This window comes from Salminus brasiliensis, chromosome 1 (assembly GCF_030463535.1).
Source record: "Salminus brasiliensis chromosome 1, fSalBra1.hap2, whole genome shotgun sequence".
In the NCBI taxonomy this organism is placed as follows: domain Eukaryota; kingdom Metazoa; phylum Chordata; class Actinopteri; order Characiformes; family Bryconidae; genus Salminus; species Salminus brasiliensis.
In genome coordinates this window covers 89,405,613-89,426,574 of record NC_132878.1, presented here as the reverse complement: position 1 = coordinate 89,426,574, position 20,962 = coordinate 89,405,613, and the positions used below count along the sequence as shown (strand labels likewise).

The following is a 20,962-nucleotide window of genomic DNA, read 5'->3' as shown; positions in this document are numbered from 1 at the left end:
AAGTAAAGCACACATCTATGCAGTTTATATTTGCAACTTGCCCCCTAAAAAAAATTGAAGTTAAAAGCTCAATATTGCCATGCCATTCACATCCATGATGAATATAAGGAAACATCTGCGCATATTTTGATGGATGATTAAACTGAGCACAGTCTTTACTAGATAGATATGTTCATGAGTGATAAGCATGTTCAGAGCACTGAGCATCACTGTACTTTCATTAAAAAAAAATTAACAGAATAATTACACAAGGAAAACTGCCATCCCGGCTACAGTAAGTATTACAATGTAATCTTAATGTATTCTTAATACATTGAACTGAATCTATATATACAGAATCTAAATAGATTGAATCTAGGACAGTGTCTTCAGCACTTCAGTCACTCGGGTTAGCCAATCAGTACTTGGCTTGATGTCATTGTTGGTTGCTGTTCATTGGAGGTATACAAGGAAAAATCCAATACATTACATTCCAGAACAGGTTCAGTCCTGACTGATGTGCACTAACATCTGCCCTCTTAGTGGAGCCGCGGAATACTCATTGAAGCTGATTGGTCTGCTGTGCTCAGTCCCTCTGGGATACCTAACAACTCTCCGTCCTGACAGGCACGATTCCCTGAGGAATTCCTGAGGTTTATTCCCTTTAGTTTATGATCTGTTTGATGCCAGAAGTATGACCTCTCCATCATAGGGCTTCCTGGTCACTGCACTGGGCTTTCCCACCTGAAAATTTAGATTGGATCCAGTCAGTGCATCATAGGACAGCCTTTGGTTCAGACAACATCTTGGTGTTACAAATACTGATTACTGGAAGGGTTCAATATGGCTTGGTTTATCCACTAACAGCAGTGATGACAAATACTTATTTCCACCACCAGTTTTCATTTCTCCTTTCGAAGTGTGAGGTTACCCACCATTTTGCTAGACTACTTAAGCAAAGATTTTTGTACTTTTACACAATGATACAGAAGGGAAAATAGCATTCATTTTACTTTCTGTATGGACAGATCTGAGGCTGCTTATTTTAATATCAGACAATGACAAAGTAAGCTAAACAAGCTTATTACAGGGCTTTTAAAAAAATAAGAATTCTATTTGGACTAAAATCCTAATGATGACAGAAGTACTTCATAATGCAACTGTTTTGGTCACCTAAAGCAAAGAAATGAAAGATTAAAAATGTCAATATAACATATATATATATATATATATATATATATATATATATATATATATATATATATATATATATATATATATATATATGTTATATTGACATTTTTAATCTTTCATTTCTTTGCTAATAAAACATAAATATAACAATACAAATCATAAAAATCAGAACAGACCATTGTTATAGTAATTTGCATGCTTTAGATGGCTTAAATTCTCTGATAATTGCACAACATACAATTATATATGCACAAAAGTATTGGGATTACTATATGCACAAAAGTATTGGGACACCTGCTCATTCGTTGTTTCTTCTAAAATCATGGGTATTAAAAAAAACATTTATCCTGCTTTTGTTGGAGTAATAAAAGAAGATTTTGGAGCATAGCTGTGAGGAATCGATTGCATTGAGTGTTGGTGAGGTCAGGATGTTGGATAAGCACCACCCAACCTCATTCCCAACTCACCCCAAACGTATTGGATGGAGCACCATCATTCCAGAGAACACAGTTCCATTGCTCCACAATTCAGTGCTGAAGGGCCTTATACCCCTCTAGCCCACGCCTGGCATTGGGCTTAATGGTTCTTATGGTGCCAACAGGTTCATGTTTATCTGCTCAAGAGAGCCCTGTTCTAATGGCACTGCTTCTATACAGGGACTAGACAAGCTGTGTGTGTGCATCTGTGTCAGCAATGGATGCAACTTAAAGTAGCTGCATGCATTTGTTAGCAGAGGTGTCCACAAACATTTGGATAATGTAGTGTATATGTTGCCTAAAAACGTTGCATAATTTACAGGCATTACTGAATAATGAAACCCCTACAGTTTAAGAGGTTATCCAAAACATTGTATGCTAAGGGAAGTCTCATACTGATGTGCAGAGGCTTGTGCTCTTACCTCCTCCCTCTGTTTAATTCTCTTGTACACAAACTCAGAGTAGGGTTTGCGGGGAATAAACCTTCCAGTCCCAGGTTCAGCACAAACTCGGCCGTCCTCGTAAACCACTCTGCCTCTGGATATGGTCACCAGTGGAACACCGTGGCACACCATGCCCTCGAATATGTTGTAGTCGACAGCCTGGTGGTGGGTCTTCGCTGAAATCACCCTGCGTGTTATATAAAAGCGTCAAGCAGTGCCAGAAAACACAGCATTATAGTGTTTGGTGCCATTTCCCTAGATCACACCACAGAACAAAAACAGAAAGATTTAACCAAGAGATGAAAGGAGGGGTGCACGCTGAACATTATGATCAACCTTCATAACCATCACTTAGAGAGTAGTATAGAAAGATATCCTTCATTAAAAATGAAAGTACATGAAAGCCAGCTGGAGGTCAGTGTTCCCAGCCTGAATTACCTCCCAAATCCTCTCAAAAATAAGCAGCATTTGTAGGTGACATATTTCTTCAGGCTGTGAAGCAAGCATTTACTAAGGCTCACTGTTAGCTTAGTTAACATGAAATCAGATGCATTTCACATGAGTATTTTACATCAGCAGTTCAGGTACAGTGGCTCATGATGCGTTTGGACAGGCCCTGTCTCTCAGTAATAGCCTCTGACTTCTCAGTGAACTAAAGTGGCGACGATGGGCCGTTAGATAATACACCAAGCTCAATGCAGTCTGACATGCCATGGAGGACGGCCTATTAGGACCAATTCAACCTGAGTTATAAGCAAGGTTCTGGGAAATGACTGGGTCATGAAACAGTGAATTAGGATGAATGCTTGCTTTTCGTCAAAAAACACTGCCAGTATCCAGTAAGCTGAAGGTTCTTATACAAATAACAAAAGGTTATAGGTTGGTGGGCCAACTATTGGCCATGCTCTTTCCAAGTGCGTAGATGGAGCTTTCTCCCCTCATCACTCTGAAGTGATGTTGGCCTACACAGGAGTCTGTGAGCCAGTGTGGCGGAGCTGGGGACCCAGCCCTTTCCTCTGAGTCTGTCCGCCGCCCGGCAGTTTGAAAAGAGGCGGTTGCTGGCTTTTTGTGTGTATCGGAGGAGACGTGGTGTCTGAAGCATTGCTAGTGCTAGGGGGAGCTACGAACAGGTGGGTCCAACATCATTCATTGTGGTTGGGGTGACTTGGTTAGTGGTTATCTGGAGGTTGTACAAGCAAAACACTTATAACATAAAATTATTATTATCATATATTAATATTAATGTGATAAGGTAAGTAAAATGGCTGCCCTGTAAAGCAGCTTTACAGATATAATATCAGAGCAGGTTAGTAAGTCAATGTAAAATAATTTTTTGTTTTATTCAAGTAATTTTACATTGGAACATTTTATACATGACTTGGACAAAAGTATTGGGACACCTGCTCATTCATAGTTTCCTCTGAAATGAAGGGTATTAAAAAAAGACCCGATCCTGCTTTTGTTGGAGTAACTGTCTCTACTGACCAGGGAAGGCTTTCCACTAGATTCTGAAGCATTGCTGTGAGGATTTAATTGCATTCAGCGACGAGAGCGTTAGTGAGATCAGAATGTTGGATGATCACCACCCCACCTCATCCCAACTCCCAACTCCCTAACTCATCCCAAAAGCATTGGACGGAGCACCAACCAATCATTCCAGAGAACACTGGAACACGTTCCACTTTATACACCTCTAGCCCACACCTGGCATTAGGCAGCATGGTGCCAATAGGTTCCTGTTTATCTGCGCCAGAGAGTCTTATTCTATTAGCAGTACTTTCCTACAAGGACTAGACAAGCCGGGTGTGTGCATTTGCTCATCTGAATCAGCAATGGGTGCAGCATAAACTAGGGGTGTCCACAAACATTGGACATATAGTGTAATATAAAGGGAGAGGCTTGTAGTAAATTGTATATGGAGAATACACAGCTTGGCTATGTACACATTTATAAGGACACCATGAAGATCATGCCCATAAGGTCTTAGTCAGGCCTCTGACCAACACTGTTGACTGTAAATGAAACCCTTCACTAATAAAGGCCACTGTGTGTTATTCTGTCCTCCTCGGGGTGGCGGAAGTGCGGATGAAGGTGCAGGCGTTCTGCTTTACGAGCTGCTCTTACACAAGCGTTCAGCTCGCATTAGCCGGCGCTTGGTTTGCGCTAAATCTCAGCGTGCCGGGCGGCGTGCGCTCGGCTGCTCACAGCAGCAGTTCGTTATTGGCCTTGCGGGAGTTAGCCCAGATTCAGACAGGGAAGAATCCGTGTGGCCTGCTTATGTAAGACACATGGCCTTCTGCTGCTTCCGCTTACTGTGTGTGTGTGTGTGTATGAGTCAGTGTGTGTGTGTGTGTGTATTTTTGTATTACCTTCTTCTTAAGTCCCAATAGAAATAGGGAAACATCCAGAAGTGTGGCACTAAGGGATCTGCTGGAACCTATGAGGGCAAAGATCTATATTCTGCATTTTTTGTATGCTTTTAAAAACCATGCATTTTAAATTCTAAAAAATCATAATTAATTATTACGTCAACCTTTCAGACTCTTTTCATGCCTCACCATTAAAGTGGTTGTTTTTCATACTGTGCCTTTAAGCCTGATATATGTCAAGGACCTATGTTCTGTCCTGTCTACAAGGCAAAAGTATTGGGACACCTTCTCATTCGAAATCAAGGGTATTAAAAAAGAGCTTATCCAGCTTTTGTTGGATGAACTGCCTCTACTGTCCAGAGAGGCTTTCTACTATATTGTAGAGCATTGCCCCCTATTACCCTATTCCCAAAAGTATTGGATGGAGCACCACCACTATTCCAGAGAGCACAGTTCTACTGCTCCACAGCTGCTGGGGGGCTTTATGACATTAGGCATAGTGCCAATATGTTCATGTTTATCTGCTCCAGAGAGTCCTATTCTATTGGTAATGCTTCTCTTTATGGACTAGACACACTGTGTTAGCAAAGGGTGTAACTTAAAGTAGCTAAATGCTGCATTCATTAGAAGGGCTGTCCATAAATATCACTTTTTCACTGTACATAGGTCATTGGGGTATGTACATGTGCATGTATGAGTGTGTGTGTGTGTATGTGTGCCTGCAGCTGTGAAGCACAACAAGCTGCACGCACTACCATTTATGGCTCTATCATTTCACCCAGTCTACATGCTGCTATGCTGCGTCATAATGAAGTGCCACTGTTGCAAACATACAGAAACGCACAGCAGCACACCAGCGTATCAGCATCAGAACAGCTCAGTTTCTAGACCGTAGTGATTTACACACACACACACAAACACACACACACACACACTTACCCTACACTGAGATTACACCTACCACATTATTTTAATGTGTATTTATGTGTGCATAAGACTAGGACTGAAAAGTATTGCAGTAAGTGTGCACTGCATGCAAATCCGTCTCTCGGAATATCACCTCCATTCATTTTCAACAGGTAGTAGCGGAAAAATGTAAATTGTGGGATAGCATGGGATGACTTGTGGCACTGACAAATCAGGCAAAGGCAATAGCACTGCAGTGTTAGCACGGCCCCTATTAGCAGAGTGCAACCTGGATGCCAAATTTTTCACACACTCGCATAAACCCCATTGAGTTACTTTCAAACAGACTTGTTTAAGCGGATTCCAACATTATTTGGAGCTACATCTATACAATAGCCTCTTTAGCATGGTTTGAAATTAGTGTGAGTTGGCTGGCATGAGCTAGCAAATGCTTTTTTAGCCTAGAAGTTGTAGTGCAAGACTGAAGAGCAAAAATGTTGCATAATTATTATAAGACGGCGCATGTGCACGTCCTGCTCTTGATTTAGCAACACTAATTAACAGAACCATATAACAGGTCCATACCAGTGTGTAATGGTACGGCATGGCCTAAGCCACCGTTTGACCCTGCCGTGGAAAAGAGGCCACATAGAGCACGGCAGCTGCCACAGCTCTCATCCTTCCCTGGCGCATGGTGTTTAATCTACATATTTATAGCAAAGTACAGTTAAAAAAACAGCAGTTTTGAGTGGGAATATGCATCATTTGATGCTGTTGCAATAGACAATAATAAACAAGATCTATTTCATCTACTCACAGACTTCATAATAATATTTACATGTAAAAAAAAAAAGCCTTTTTAGAACCATGTTTATGAGAGTAGTCTACTTGACAAGACAATTCATTTGAATTCATGACTGACACGTTTCTTTGTGTCCTGCGTTGTAGACATACATGGCCCTGAAGTGGCAAGGTGCTGGCAAAGGGAGCAGACAGAGAATTGTGCGCCGCATGCAGTGGTTAGAGATGGACTCTGCGACCAGTGGAAGATAGAGAAGTGCAAACAGGCAAAGTTTGAAAAAGGGGGTATTCATTTCTACACAGTGTCTCATGTAAAAGTTATACTCTAACAACTCAATCAGCACAACTGACCACAGAGAAAGAATAAATCCCAGGGATTTCTCACTTAGATGTAGACCACATCTGTTCATCAAATGGACTGAGATGAGATTTGGCCTCATCATTTGGTCAGGGCAGAAAATAAGAGATCTTACTCTGGTGTAATGGTTGTAATGGTAGGTTTCCTTCCATCCAATGAATGAAATGTTACAAATGTTAAACAGGAAAGTTCATCACTGATTGTGTCTCTCATGGTTCACCTGCATTTTCAATGACAGCAGAAGTACTTGAGTGCTTGAGTAAAGAACTGAGTACAGAACTGAGGTACTTATCCTTGGTTTCTCTGCACCTCTTCTAATTTCATACGTTTTGAGTTATTGCTGTGAGTTTAATGTTTTTTTTAAATTATGAAATTACTTAAATGATATAATAAGTATCAGTATAATAAGCAATATTTTATATGTACATTCTGTGTTATAATAAATATTATAATAACATAATAACAACACAATTTTTCATTCGACATCAGCAGGTTTAAGTCTGAACTGTTTTTCATTCATGTTTAATGTCAAGAAAAGTAAAAAAAAAAAAAGCAAAACAAGGCTCACAAAAAAGTTTGTCATCCCATTAAAATCATGTGGTATGAGTTGAAAGTTTGGTATCTCCATGTTTCACTTTTACACGTTATCGTAAATGATGATTGCACCTCTAAGGGTTAATATCCTCTACTACTGCTGCTACTGTAGTGGTGTATTTACCTGGTAGCTTTCGGGTCCCAAAGGACAAGGTCAGCATCAGAGCCTTTGGCAATCCTCCCTTTCTGGGGATAAAGGTTGAAGAGTTTTGCTGCGTTGCTGCTGGTGACTGCGACAAATCGATTCTCGTCCATTTTCCCGCTATGCTGGGGAGAGTAAACGTTCACATTGTGAGTGTTTTGCTCTTATTCCCTGGGGCCGCTTCACCTCTTGCACACGCAGTGGACTAAAAAGGCAGTCTTAAACTGTGCTGCGAGCAGGTTTTCTACCGCTCCATAAATCAAACTACATCGTTTTTCATTTTCAGCCAACTAGGCAGAAACCTGAGCTGGACCTACAGGTCACCTGGCAGGCACTAACTTTCACTTCCTCAGTGCTGCTGAGCACTGAAACAGCATGCGTACCGCAAAACCCAATTCATTTTACTCGGATGGTTAGAGGACAATTGTTGAGATGTACAGTACTGTGCAAAAGTGGTAAGAAAACTACTGAATTACTGAACTACTGAAAACTACTGAGTATTTCGCCTGTAAATCAGCATATAACAAAGAATACAGTTAGAGGTGCACAGTAAGAACAGTTAGAAGAACATAGGAGGACAAAGCTAGAAGAACACAGCCAGAAGGACACCGGTAGAATAATTAGAAGAACATAGAAGTGCACTGCTACAACAGTTAGAAGAACATACGTATACTGTTAGAAGAGTCAGAAGGACACAGTAGATCACAAAAGGGTGCAACTAGATGGACACAGCTAGAAGGACACCGAAGGACAAAGAAGTACTCAGTTAGAACAGTTAGAAGAACGTAGATCACAGAAGGGTGCAGCTAGAAGGGCACACCTACAAGGACACAGCAGTACACAGTTAGAAGGACAGAGCTAGAAGGACACAGAAGTACACTGGTAGACAGTTAGAAGGACACATTAGATCACAAAAGGATGCAGTTAGAAGGACATAGAAACACACAGTTAGAACAGTTAGAAGGACACAGCGAGAAGGACACAGCAGTACACAGTTAGAACTGTTAGAAGGACATAGAAGTACACTGTTAGACAGTTAGAAGAACATAGATCTCATAAGGGCACAGCTAGAAGGACACAGCTAGAAGGACACAGCTAGAAGGACACAGAAGTACACTGGTAGACAGTTAGAAGGACACATTAGATCACAAAAGGATACAGTTAGAAGGACATAGAAACACACAGTTAGAACAGTTAGAAGGACACAGCGAGAAGGACACAGCAGTACACAGTTAGAACCGTTAGAAGGACACAGAAGTACACTGTTAGACAGTTAGAAGGACACAGCTAGAAGGACACAGCTAGAAGGACATAGCTACAAGGACACAGATGTACACAGTTAGAAAGACAGAAGTACACAGTTAGAAGGATACAGAAGTACACAGTTAGAAGGACACAGCTACAAGGACACAGAAGTACACAGTTGGGAGGACACAAGTACACTGTTAGACAGTTGGAAGGACACATTAGATCACGAAAGCTAAAAGGACGCAGCTACAAGGACGCAGCTAGAAGGACATAGAAGGACACAGTTAGAACAGTTAGAAAAAGAGATTCAGACTTGCAACCCCCAGGCCATATTGGAAGTGCATTAGACCACAAACCATTTGACACACTAATATCCACAAAATGTGCAATGTGTCTGTCTATGGGCTGTGTCACCTCTGTTTCTATGATAGAATACCCTGCTGTTGGGTCTCTGCCTATTTTGCTAGATTAAATTTTTCCTATTGCCTTTTAATATCCAGTTGTCTATTATTTGGACTTCAGACATCCTCAAGCTTTCCTTAAAAACTTCTAAGTGTGTATGCTGTGTTTGTTCAGCACAACTAGACAGGGGAACACTATGTTCGAATTATGACATTTGCTGCAGAGCTGCATTTGTAAGATTGGAGTCTTAGAGATGTAAGAGCTTTGGAGCATTTCTGATTATGCAGCTAAAAAAAGAAACCCTATGACTGACCACGCCTTTCTCCCATATGACCGACATCCTGTCCTCCACTCCATTGACCCCGTTGGGGATTTTGGTGAAGTCGTCTTTGCCCAGAGCTTTCTGACACACAGAAAAGGTACAGTTATCGGTGCCCGTCACACTCAGGTCATCACTGCAACAGAGGAAAGTGCATGTTTATGCATTGGTTATGTTGGCCTATGTATGAAGACCTTACAAAATCTCAATGTTTTTTTTACATGCTGTAACATTCAGCAAAATCAATAATTATACAGCTCATTACACTTTATTACACTAAAAGAATATAATGATGTAATATCTCTTAATAGTGTTTTCTATGTAAGCCCTTCATATAGTGTTTCAAGGTGGCATACTATCACTTGGGAAATAAAACTCAAAAGTCATTCAATCATTCATTTTTTAGGCTACATGGCACCCATTTGACTATGAACACCTCAGAATACAAACTATATTTAACATCAGAACTGTTTCTGTCTGGCCACATGTTTTAAGGTGGCATGGCATGTGAAGGTTGGCAAAAAGGTTGGTATGTGAAAGCACCAAATGAAATACATTGGCTTTTCTTTTAATGTTCAAACAAGGTGGTGATGGCCGTCCTCACGGTCAAAGGTGGCGGTAAGGACCAACTGCAGACAGGGGACTGTTTTAAAACAAATGAGGTGGTGAAGAGAACCAACTGCAGAGAGGGGGAAGTCTCAAAACAAATGAGGTGGTAGATAGAACCAACTGCAGACAGGGGGGTCTCAAAACAAGTAGAACCAACGGCGGTGGAGTAGAACCAAATGAGGTGGCTATAAGGACCAACTGCAGACAGGGGGCAGTCTCAAAACAAAAAAGGTGGCTTTTAGAACCAATTGCAGATGGGGGGGGGGGTCTCAATATAGACAAGGTGGTGTTTACAACCAATTGCAGACAGGGGGCGGTCTTAAAATAAACAAGTTGGCTTTTAGCACCAATTGTAGACAGGGGGAGGTCTCAAAACAAACAAGGTGGCAATAAGGACCAACTGCAGACAGGGGGAGGTCTAAAAACAAACAAGGTGGTGTTTAGAACCCACTGCAGACAGGGGGCGGTCTCAAAACAAACAACTTTTGGAGGGGGTTAAAAAACAAATATTTGGTGTTTAAAACAAACTACCAGGGGCAAGGTCTCCGGACAAGCAGAGTAGTGATTAGGACCATTCACATTTAAGAAGAGGTCACAAATCTAGCAAGGTGGTGATAAAATTCCTCACAGGAAGGAAATACTCTCTGTTCTCAGGATCACCGTTCCACCTACTTAGCAAGCAGGTCCATCAGGTAGCCTGGGGTGCTGGGGTCAGGCCTCAGGGGAGGTCCCATCACAAAGCCTGCAGCATGGGCCCAGTCCTTATGCCAGTAGTGTGTGCCATCAGTGCCCAGTCCGGCTGCTATAGGTTCCCCAAAGACCACTCGGCCTGGCGGAGTATGTTCCACAAGGTTAGAGGTCATGTGTGCAATACAGTGCAATACAAGACATTTCAACATGAACTCCCTACACTTCTACAAGTCCATTACGACAACCATTGGTAAGTGGAACTGCAAATAATTTTCTACAGCGTAGCAATCTGTACTGCTTCAGTGTGGCGGGGCAGGGCTAAACTGCTAGGGACTGAATGGTTGGTGGTATTTAATGCTACTGGTTATGATACCACCACCACCACAATAAACTGAAACGGTTAGAAACTCGGTATGGACTGAATGTGCTTAGGATTGAATTGTATGTCTTTCAGCTATATATATTTTATTATGTATATATATTTTTCTTATGTACAGTTTTATATTTCTTTCAGAATTGAATCCATATCTGACTGGGAAATCTAAAAGCCAGCTTATCCCACAGATCACCCACCGTTCCTCCTGGCAGCAGCCACCACTTTGGCGGCTGACTTGCTCATGACGTGGACCACATACAGCGGGCAGTTTACAGAGTGGGCGATGGTGATAGCCCGTTGGGTGGCCTCCGCTTCCACTTCCTCAGGACGGCACAGCTCATGACCCTCCGGCCCTGTGATGCCCAAAGAAAGCATCTTCTTGGCACCCTAAATACACACACACACACACTACGGTTAGAGAAAACTACTGATTTGTCAGCACTGTATGACTAGATGCATTGGAGCAAAAGTACAGCTGCAGATTTGACTGAACTCCTGATTATTTTCGCATACAGTTTTTAATAACGTTACAGCTCTTAACTATAGCTTTTACCTTTAAGGTGCTATATCTAATGTGTAGACAGAGAATTCTTATTGTGTTTATCACCTGTACAAATTGCCTATGTATAGTATTTCTGTTACTTTGGTCACATAGTGGTTCCATATTAACACATCCTTGTGCAATTTTCACAGTCCAGAGATCCAGTATGACTCTGCTTACTTTACTTACGTAGAAAACCCATTTGCACCAATTTGTAAAATATATATATTTGGTGCCCTCCAGTGGAACTGCCTGTTAAATACCCAGCAACAATGCCTGAGCACTGATACACTATGCTGCTGTCTACTCAATTGAGCGGCTTGACTGCCTTGACTGTCTTTTATGTGCCCTGATAATACTGATCCCTCCATAGGCTCTTACTAAATCTTCTTACATCTTCTTACTTCTAACATCAGTGTATTTCAGTGGTTTGTGACCACATTGATAAAAGTGCTACATAAATATGCTTATATTCTAATATTCAGAACTGAGGTCTAATCTTCAGCTGCCACTGATGATTGTCATTACCTTGACCAGGTGTGTTAGGGTCTCTGCAGGGCAGGACTAAGATCAGACGCAAAGCACCACATAGACCTGCCTTATAACTCACTAACTCATGTTTAGTAGGTTACATTTTCTTTGAAAATGGGTGCTATTGATACTCAGATAGCAGAAAATGCACTGATGCAACTTTTTTTGTTCCAATATCGATAAACTTAACATAAACTGTGCGTATCGGCCGATACCCGTGGATCGGCCTAATTATCTGGCCTACCAAAATTTCTACGCTGTGCAGCAAAACTCATCCAGGATGTCACCGAAGATCCCAGGAACATACAGTTTCACATACATAAAGGGGTCCTGTTACATCTGCTGTAAAGCTAATGCAGCATTCCACAAAAGAACTGTTACACCAACAGTCAAACATGGTGGTGGTAGTGTGATGGTGTGTGCATGCACTGCTGCTTCAGGGCCTAGCAAAGTGCCATAATTGACAAAACCATGAATTCTGCTATCAGAATATCCTGCAGGAGAATATCTAGTGATCTCAAGTTCAATTGGGTTATGCAGTAAGACAAGAATATGGAGCACAAGAATAAGTCAACCTCAGAATGGCGCAAAGGGAAGCTAAATGCTTGAATCAATGCTTGAAAACCTGGCCAATGTTGCATCCACAGCAATGTGAAACACCTCCAGGTATGTTTGGCTGCAGTTGCAACCCATTGTTAGGTTTATGGGATGCAAAAATGTCTTTACCTTTAAGTTCACATGGGCCAGTAAGGTTTATTTTATGAACTAAATATAATATTTTTACTGTATATATATTTTTTATATTATAACGTTAGAATAATTATTATATTATTTTTAAATATTTGTTTTGGGAGCTAAAATGATTTAATGTGACAAATATCCCATAAAAGAAGAAATCAGGACTGTACCCTATCTCAAATTCTAATTAAATATATGTAAATGAATAATTATGAAATGATTGATAAAATTGTATGATTACATTTAAATAGTAGAGCAAAATGACTGCAATCACTGTGGCCTCAATGTGTCTGTGTATTTGCCGCACTACTCACTGCATATACCAGCACATTATCTTCACAAGCCTCTGATGACCAAGGCAAGAATTTGTGACCTCAGTGTAAAACAGACGCAAGAGTGCAGCTTGGCATGAGCTTGCATCGTAAACAAGCCTCTCTTTCTATGAATACAGCCCTCTTCTCTGAAAGCTTCATTATCTTATCTGCTCACATTAAGGATCTATTTCTGCCTTGTTTTTGAGCGTCACTTTCCCAGTTCCTAGTTATTATTCCTGTTTATCCGACTGAGCCGAGATGAGCTGATTTAATCTGCTCCACAATGGCAGTTTTTAATTCATGCTGGTCTTCGCTGCGTTCCTGGCCATCACAAAGTTAATTATTGACCATTTGATGTCATGACCTCCCAGCAAACATTGCTGGCAAAGCACAGAGGGCAGTCTTGGTTTAGCCCCTTTCAGAAAATGACCTTGAGAAGAAAAAACTCTTTTTCTAAACATTAATAGACACTGGTTTATAGAAGAAGCTGCATGTGTGTGGTTGTGTGCGGCTGTGTACACGTTCCTGACCTCTGCAATTAGATCTCCATTCTCAGCATGGACCTGTGCGATGGCTCCGATGTCTTTACAATGAGAGAAAGCGGCGTACAGCTCATGGTCACTCAGCATGAACACGTCTTTGTACGCCATGAACATCTTGAAGGAGTTCACTCCTTTCTCCTGCACGAGCGCCTCCATCTCTTTCTTCACCTGAAAACATTTCTTTATTAATTATAGATTCATGAAACAGAAAATTCTGAATATAGGAATCCACTTCATGTGTAAACCTTCTACAGCCTTCATAATGAAAGATGAAAAGCTTAAAGCAATGGTTCAGCCAAAACCCAGCCTAACTTCCCTTTACCCTAAATGCAGTTGATTACCCAAGACATGTCTGGTGTCTGAAGCTTGCTTCATTAGTTTTGCATCAGAGCTACGAGGCGAATGTAGCTAGCAGGCTATGCTATGTGGTTTCTTACCAGTTTTGATATACAAAAAAACTAGTGTGCATCCCCTTGTCTTAATAACAGTCCTGTCAGGTAAGGCCTCCACCCTCCTGGGGTGCTACCTCCAGCTACGTCATCATAGGGAGAAATACTTGTGTGATTTTTATTTATTTCTTTGTATGTACTTTAATTTATTTCTTTTGTATTTCACATTGAATGTCCGCAGAGAACTGTGGGTAACCATCGGCCGGAAGGGATACATCAGTTGCGTACTCCTAATTGCTCTGATCGTAGGCTGCAATACTTAGCTGTATACAAAGGTAATAGCCTTCTATGATGTAGCAGCTGAGAAATGCCACATATCTCATCTGCGGCCTTGTTGCTCTAAACTGAGAATCAGGATTGAGGCTTGGGGTCCCTGTGTTTCATTGTAGCTGTTGAACAGGTAACACAGTCTATGGGTCTCACACTGTAAAACCCTGTAATATAGTACAAAAAAGATTCTTTGACCTGTAACAATAGTGAAACCATTGGTGTTATATGAAACCACATTTTAATGAAAAACTGTCTTAGAGGGGCACACCTGACATTAGGCATGGTGTTTATCTGCTCCAGAGAGTCCTATTCTATTGGCAGTACTTCTCTGCAGAAACTAGCACCCTAAAGTAGGCGAATGCATTCATTAGAAGTGAACAAGGTGATTTAGATATCCAGCCTAATCATACTAACTGTTGTACAGAAGCCCCATTAGCTACATTAGCTGTGTGGCTCCAGTGCAAAGCTAAAGAAAGAAAGGGACCTCAAACATGTCTTGGATGGTCGAGTAATTTTGTCTGTTTCATTGTTCACCAAACTCTTTTCTGTAACAGGTCAGACTTGGCGAGAATGAAGTTAGGAGATGAAGATGAGTTGATCTGTGTCTGTCAGTAACATACAGTTTCATCCCACCAGGTGACGGCTACGTGCAGAGAGTAGTCACAGCACACTTTGCAGTCAGCCATCTTTCTCCACCTCTCATACGCCTCCAGCAGAGAGGCCCCCTTCTGCGGGATGACAAAGTCCAGGATCATGGTGGTCCCTCCAGCTACTGCAGCCTGCAGAGAGTGGAGAAGGCAGAGCCTGAGCTCACAGATGACAGTGTAGTGCATGAGGTCACTGTACATTTTTAGGCAACGAGGGGGGAGGATAACTTTAATGGGTTAATTCTACTACCTTTTTCCCTCTGTCTTTAGTAATAGATGGTATAAGTCTCTGACCATATAATTATGATTATTTAGGTGTAGATTCTGTGAATTATTGCATTTCAAATTTCACCACAATTTGATTTGATCACTCTGGGAAAAACATTTGAGCTAATTTTTAGATATACACTAAATGCTTTTACACTGAAGCATGATTGGAAATATTACTTAGTGGAATACCGTAGTAGGGGTGCATGATGAGATCGGATGCATATCATTATCTGCATATTACCAGTATTTACCTGTATATACAAGTAATCATAGATACAGTAAAAAGAAGAAAGACACGGGGGCTGTAAGTTGCATTTACATTTGCGTGGCTTAACTCTTATAGTACTGAAATAATGTGTATAGTGCTGAATGAATTCTTATTGTACTGAATTAATGTGCATAGTGCTGAATGAACTCTTATTGTACTGAAGTAATGTGTATAGTGCTGAATGAACTCTTATGGTGCTGAATGAACTCTTATAGTACTGATTTAATGTGTATAGTGCTGAATGAACTCTTATGGTGCTAAATGAACTCTTATAGTACTGATTTAATGTGTATAGTGCTGAATGAACTCTTACAGTACTGATTTAATGTGTATAGTGCTGAATGAACTCTTATAGTGCTGAATGAACTCTTATAGTACTGATTTAATGTGTATAGTGCTGAATGAACTCTTATAGTGCTGAATGAACTCTTATAGTACTGATTTAATGTGTATAGTGCTGAATGAACTCTTATAGTGCTGAATGAACTCTTATAGTGCTGATTTAATGTGTATAGTGCTAAATGAACTCTTATAGTGCTGAATTAATGTGTATAGTGCTGAATGAACTCGTATAGTACTGAATTAATGTGTATAGTGCTGAATGAACTCGTATAGTACTGAATTAATGTGTATAGTGCTGAATTAACTCTTATAGAACTGAATTAACACCTGTAGTGCTAAATGAACTCTAACAGTACCAGACTGACACCTGTAGTGCCGAGGGAACTCTATCAGTACTGAATTAGCATCTGTATGCCTGAATAAACACATGCAGTGTTGAATTAACAAAGTTGAGGAATGTGGAATGGACTTCCATCACTGAATAAACATACAGTATTTACAGCATTTGATACCTTGGTGCCAGTGTGGAAATCGTCCACTGCGACAGTGCCCATGAAGGCCAGTTCCATGTGAGTATGTGTGTCTATTCCACCAGGCAGAAGCAGCTTCCCATGGGCATCAATCACTCGCGTTCCAGCTGGAGCCTGCAGGTCTAATCCCACAGCCTGGATAATCCCGTTCTCAACATAGACATCAGCTATCTCTGAGCATTCCTCATTCACAACCTTCCCTCCCTTTATTAAAACCCCACATCGGTCCGCCATAATTGGTGTCCTGGTGTCCTCCTGCTTGATGAACCCTGGGGTAAAATTATTATTGTCCACAGATGAAGATCAGCTGGTAGAGCTTCTTTTCTTTTATCCAGCAACCAAACTGTTTCAATGCATATGGGTCCAGGTTTATAGCTAAACTGGCTTGAATGTGCTGTCTAAGCAAGACTAAGAGCAAGTACTGATTTTTGGTGGCTGCTTTTCCACACAACCTCCCAACTGAAGGATTCCAGTCTCCCCTTTAGCCCAAACACGCCCATGATTGTGCAATCTGTGGCTCGAAATGCTCAGAAAAAGGTATCTGAGCTGATATAACAGAACTCCTCCATCTTTATGAACTCATAGCCAATGCTGAATCTTCCATTGTAGTCCTAATGTCATTTATGTAAACTATGAAGCATATATATGTCGAAATATCTAAGGGCAGTTTATTGGGAGGCAGTTAATATATAAGCTGACAGACATGTACCTCAGGTCAAAGTACAAAACTGGATGTACTGAAGTATCAGTAAAAATACTCTTGGTCGAAGTCCTCTATTTATAGGTAAAACATAACAAACATAGCTAAAGGGAATTAAATGAATATAACCATATGCATGTAAACGGTACCTGGTGTTATTAGTAAATGATAACACACTCACAAATTAAGTATTCTGGCCAATAAAAACTTTGCAAGCAGTAAATTCTCCAGTGTATTTGCTATTGTACTGAAAAAAACTAATAACCAATAAAATAAAGTGTATTTTAAGAAAGTATAAAATTAAAATAAAAAGGGAAAATAAAAGAGCTAAAGATAAAAAATGGAAAACCAACAAAACATAACATGAAAAAGAAAAAACCTGTAAAACAAAGTAAAAAGAAATGCCCAAATAAATAAATAAATAAATAAATAAATAAATATAAAAGTCCCAAACAAAATATCATTCAGGCTCCAAGAAAGACAGTCGCCCTCCTTTTCCCCAGCCTCCGCCCCTTCATTTATTCCTCAGTGCTGAAAGTTAACATTTACTTCATACTTTTCTCACCCACAACCTGCTTTTACTCCTCTCCCCCCTCTGCTGCAGCAGGAGAAGTCTGCTTCAGCTACAGGAATGACAATACTGCTAATTACCAACAAGAAGGAACCCTACTGGCAGGTTAAAAGCCAGGAGACACAGACACAAATGATGAAACACTACAGTCTATTTATTGTTAGTTATATGTATGTAGACATACACCACAGAGAAGGAAAACTAAATGTGTATATTTTCCCTCTTTCTCTGTTTGTGGTGACGCCATACCGTTTAGTTTTAACGTACTGGATCAAAAGTTGATGATGTTGAAATAATGACTTGACTCAAAACCGCAGTCATAACAATTACAATGACAATTAATGTCACTATTTTGAAACAACAGGTCAAAGTTTTAATACGGTCAGTACACAGTCAGTAATCATTCTGATAAAAATATTTAATTTTCAATTTTTCAATCACATTATTAATATGTGAATGTTAATGTTAATGGTATTATTAATACCATTAAAATGGTGATTTGATTTCTGCTCTACCCGACTGACATGGATTGTTCTACATCTCAGACACTCATTTCACACCACTGGTATTGGTATAGTGTAAAGCAAGCATTGGCCTCCACATGAGGGCGCTCTTCATTCATATATAGCACAGGCAGACATGCACTGGCTGTGCTGTGAGTATAATCAGAGAAGGACAATTCTGTAGGCCAGTTCTCAGGTTCAGCTCCCAGCTATTTTAGATGTCAAACTGACAACAAAGTGATGAGGTTTGATTGATATCCTGGAACTGTAAATGAAATTAGTGGTGGCCTCTGTCATGGAGACTGGACTGAATGAATGTGGCGTTTGAGTTTACACAAGTTTCTCTTCTACTGCAACTGGACAATTCAGTGATCTGGACGTTCTGTCTGTTGGTTTGCATAATCCTACAGGTTATGTAGTCCTCAAGTTGCTGAACATGGGCTTTATATTACAGCCTGAGCATAAACTGACCTGAAGGTTGAAGTATATATGCAGTATATGTAGGTATGTGTGTATGTGTATATATGTATGTGTGTATGTGTATATGTGTGTGTGCATATGTGTGTGTATATATGTATATGTGAATGTGTATGTGTATGTGTATATGTGTGTATGTATGTGTGTACATGTATATATTGTAACGGTCACTTTAAGGTGGGATACAGTGCGCATGTGCATGGAGAGAGCCAGAGCGAATGATGGAGAGTTTGGAGGAAAACGCGGGAGAGTGTGTGCGTATGGTGAACTGTGCTGGGTTGTAGCCTGGGTTCTCCAGCTGGTGTTGTCTGGGAAGTTGTGACGAGCGAAGTTGAGGCACTCTCATTGCTCATTAAAACTGAGTCTGAAACCCCTGCACGAGTATTCACCTCTCCACGAGAGCACCCACCTAACACCATACTTCTAGTCGTTACAATATGTATGTGTGTTTATATGTATGTGTACATTCACACGTGGCCAAAATTGTTGGTACCCCTTTGTTAATGAAAGAAAAACCCACAATGGTCACAGAAATAACTTGAATCTGACAAAAATAACAATAAATAAAGATGCTATGAAAATTAACCAGTGAAAGTCAGACTCAACTCATGAAACAGGCCTGGACGGAAATGATGGGACCCTTAACTTAATATTGTTGCACAACCTTTTGAGGCAATCACTGCAATCATACGATTCCTGTAACTGTCAAGGAGACTTCTGCAGCTCTCAGCAGGTATTTTGGCCAACTCCTCATGAGCAAACTGCTCCAGTTGTCTCAGGTTTGAAGGGTGCCTTTTTCAGACGGCATGTTTCAGCTCCTTACAAAGATGCTCAATAGGATTTAGGTCAAGGCTCATAGAAGGCCACTTCAGAATAGTCCAATGTTTCCTCTTAGCCATTCTTGGGTGTTTTTAGCTGTGTTTTGGGTCATTATCCTGTAGCAAGACCCATGACCTGCGACTGAGACCAAGCTTTCTGACACTGAGCAGCACATTTCTCTCTAGAATCTTTTCATAGTCTTGAGATTTCATTGAACCCTGCACATATTCAAGACACCCTGTGCCAGATGCAGCAAAGAAGCCCCAGAACATAACAGATATGGACACTCATATGTCCATAGGACATTCTCCCAGAAGCTTTGGGGCTTGTCAACATGCAGTTTGGCAAATTCCAGTCTGGCTTTTTTATGATTTGTATTTAACAATGGTGTCCTCCTTGGTCGTCTCCCATGAAGTCCACTTTGGCTCAAACAACTACGGATGGTGTGATCTGACACTGATGTTCCTTGAGCTTGAAGTTCACCTTTAATCTCTTTAGAAGTTTTCCTGGGCTCTTTTGTTACCATTCGTATTATCTGTCTCTTTGATTTGTCATCAATTTTCCTCCTGCGGCCACATCCAGGGAGGTTGGCTACAGTCCGATGGATCTTAAATTTCTGAATAATATGTGCAACTGTAGTCACAGGAATATCAAGCTGCTTGGGGATGGTCTTTTAACATTTACCTTTAACATGCTTGTCTATTATTTTCTTTCTAATCTCCTGAGACAACTCTTTTTTCTGTGGCTTCCTCTGGTCCATGTTGAGTGTGGTACACACCATGTCACCAAACAGCACAGTGACTTACCTGTTGCTCTATATATAAGCCCACTGACTGATTACAAGATTGTAGACACCTGTGATGCTAATTATTGGACACACCTTGATTTAACATGTCCCTTTGGTTACATTATTTTCAGGGGTACCATCGTTTTTTTTGTCCAGGCCTGTTTAATGAGTTTACTTTTTTAAATAATTCTGTTGAAGCATGGTTCAAAATCAATGTCAGATTTTCATTTGTTAATATTCATAGATTTTTTATTTATTATTACTTTTGTCAGATTTAAGTTATTTCTGTGACCATTGTGGGTTTTTCTTTCATTAACCGAGGGGTACCAACAATTTTGACCATGTATGTATGTGGGTGTATATATGTGTGCATATATGTATGTGTGTATGTATATATATAAACATATATATACATACACACATACATATATGCACACATATATACACCCACATACACACATGGTCAAAATGTATACACATACTTACATACATATATACACATACATGTACATATATATATATATATATACATGTATGTGTATAAATGTATGTGTATATATGTATGTAAGTATGTGTATACACATTATATGTCTAATGGCATGCAGGTTTGGACAGAATACCTGTTACTGGTAATAGATAAGCAAGCAAAATATGAACTACTTCCTTTTAAGCAAGATCACTTATTTTATTTCTGTCTTCTCCAGTTTCCATAACATAAAAGGAAAACAGCCCGAGAAAATGTTTGGTCAGCACTTAG

General features: G+C 40.3%; 1 protein-coding gene across 1 annotated transcript; it reads right to left on the bottom strand.

Moving 5' to 3' along the window:
• Positions 1-181: 181 nt before the first annotated feature.
• Positions 182-16,582, bottom strand: dpys (dihydropyrimidinase). Its single transcript, XM_072659164.1, has 9 exons — positions 16,331-16,582; positions 14,912-15,070; positions 13,561-13,740; positions 11,104-11,293; positions 10,513-10,669; positions 9,226-9,367; positions 7,245-7,387; positions 2,072-2,279; positions 182-723 (listed from the first exon to the last, which is right to left on the bottom strand). The coding sequence occupies exons 1-9, from the start codon at positions 16,580-16,582 to the stop codon at positions 649-651; spliced, it is 1,506 nt and encodes a 501-aa protein (XP_072515265.1). The 3' UTR covers positions 182-648.
• Between the last annotated feature and the right edge of the window lie 4,380 nt (positions 16,583-20,962).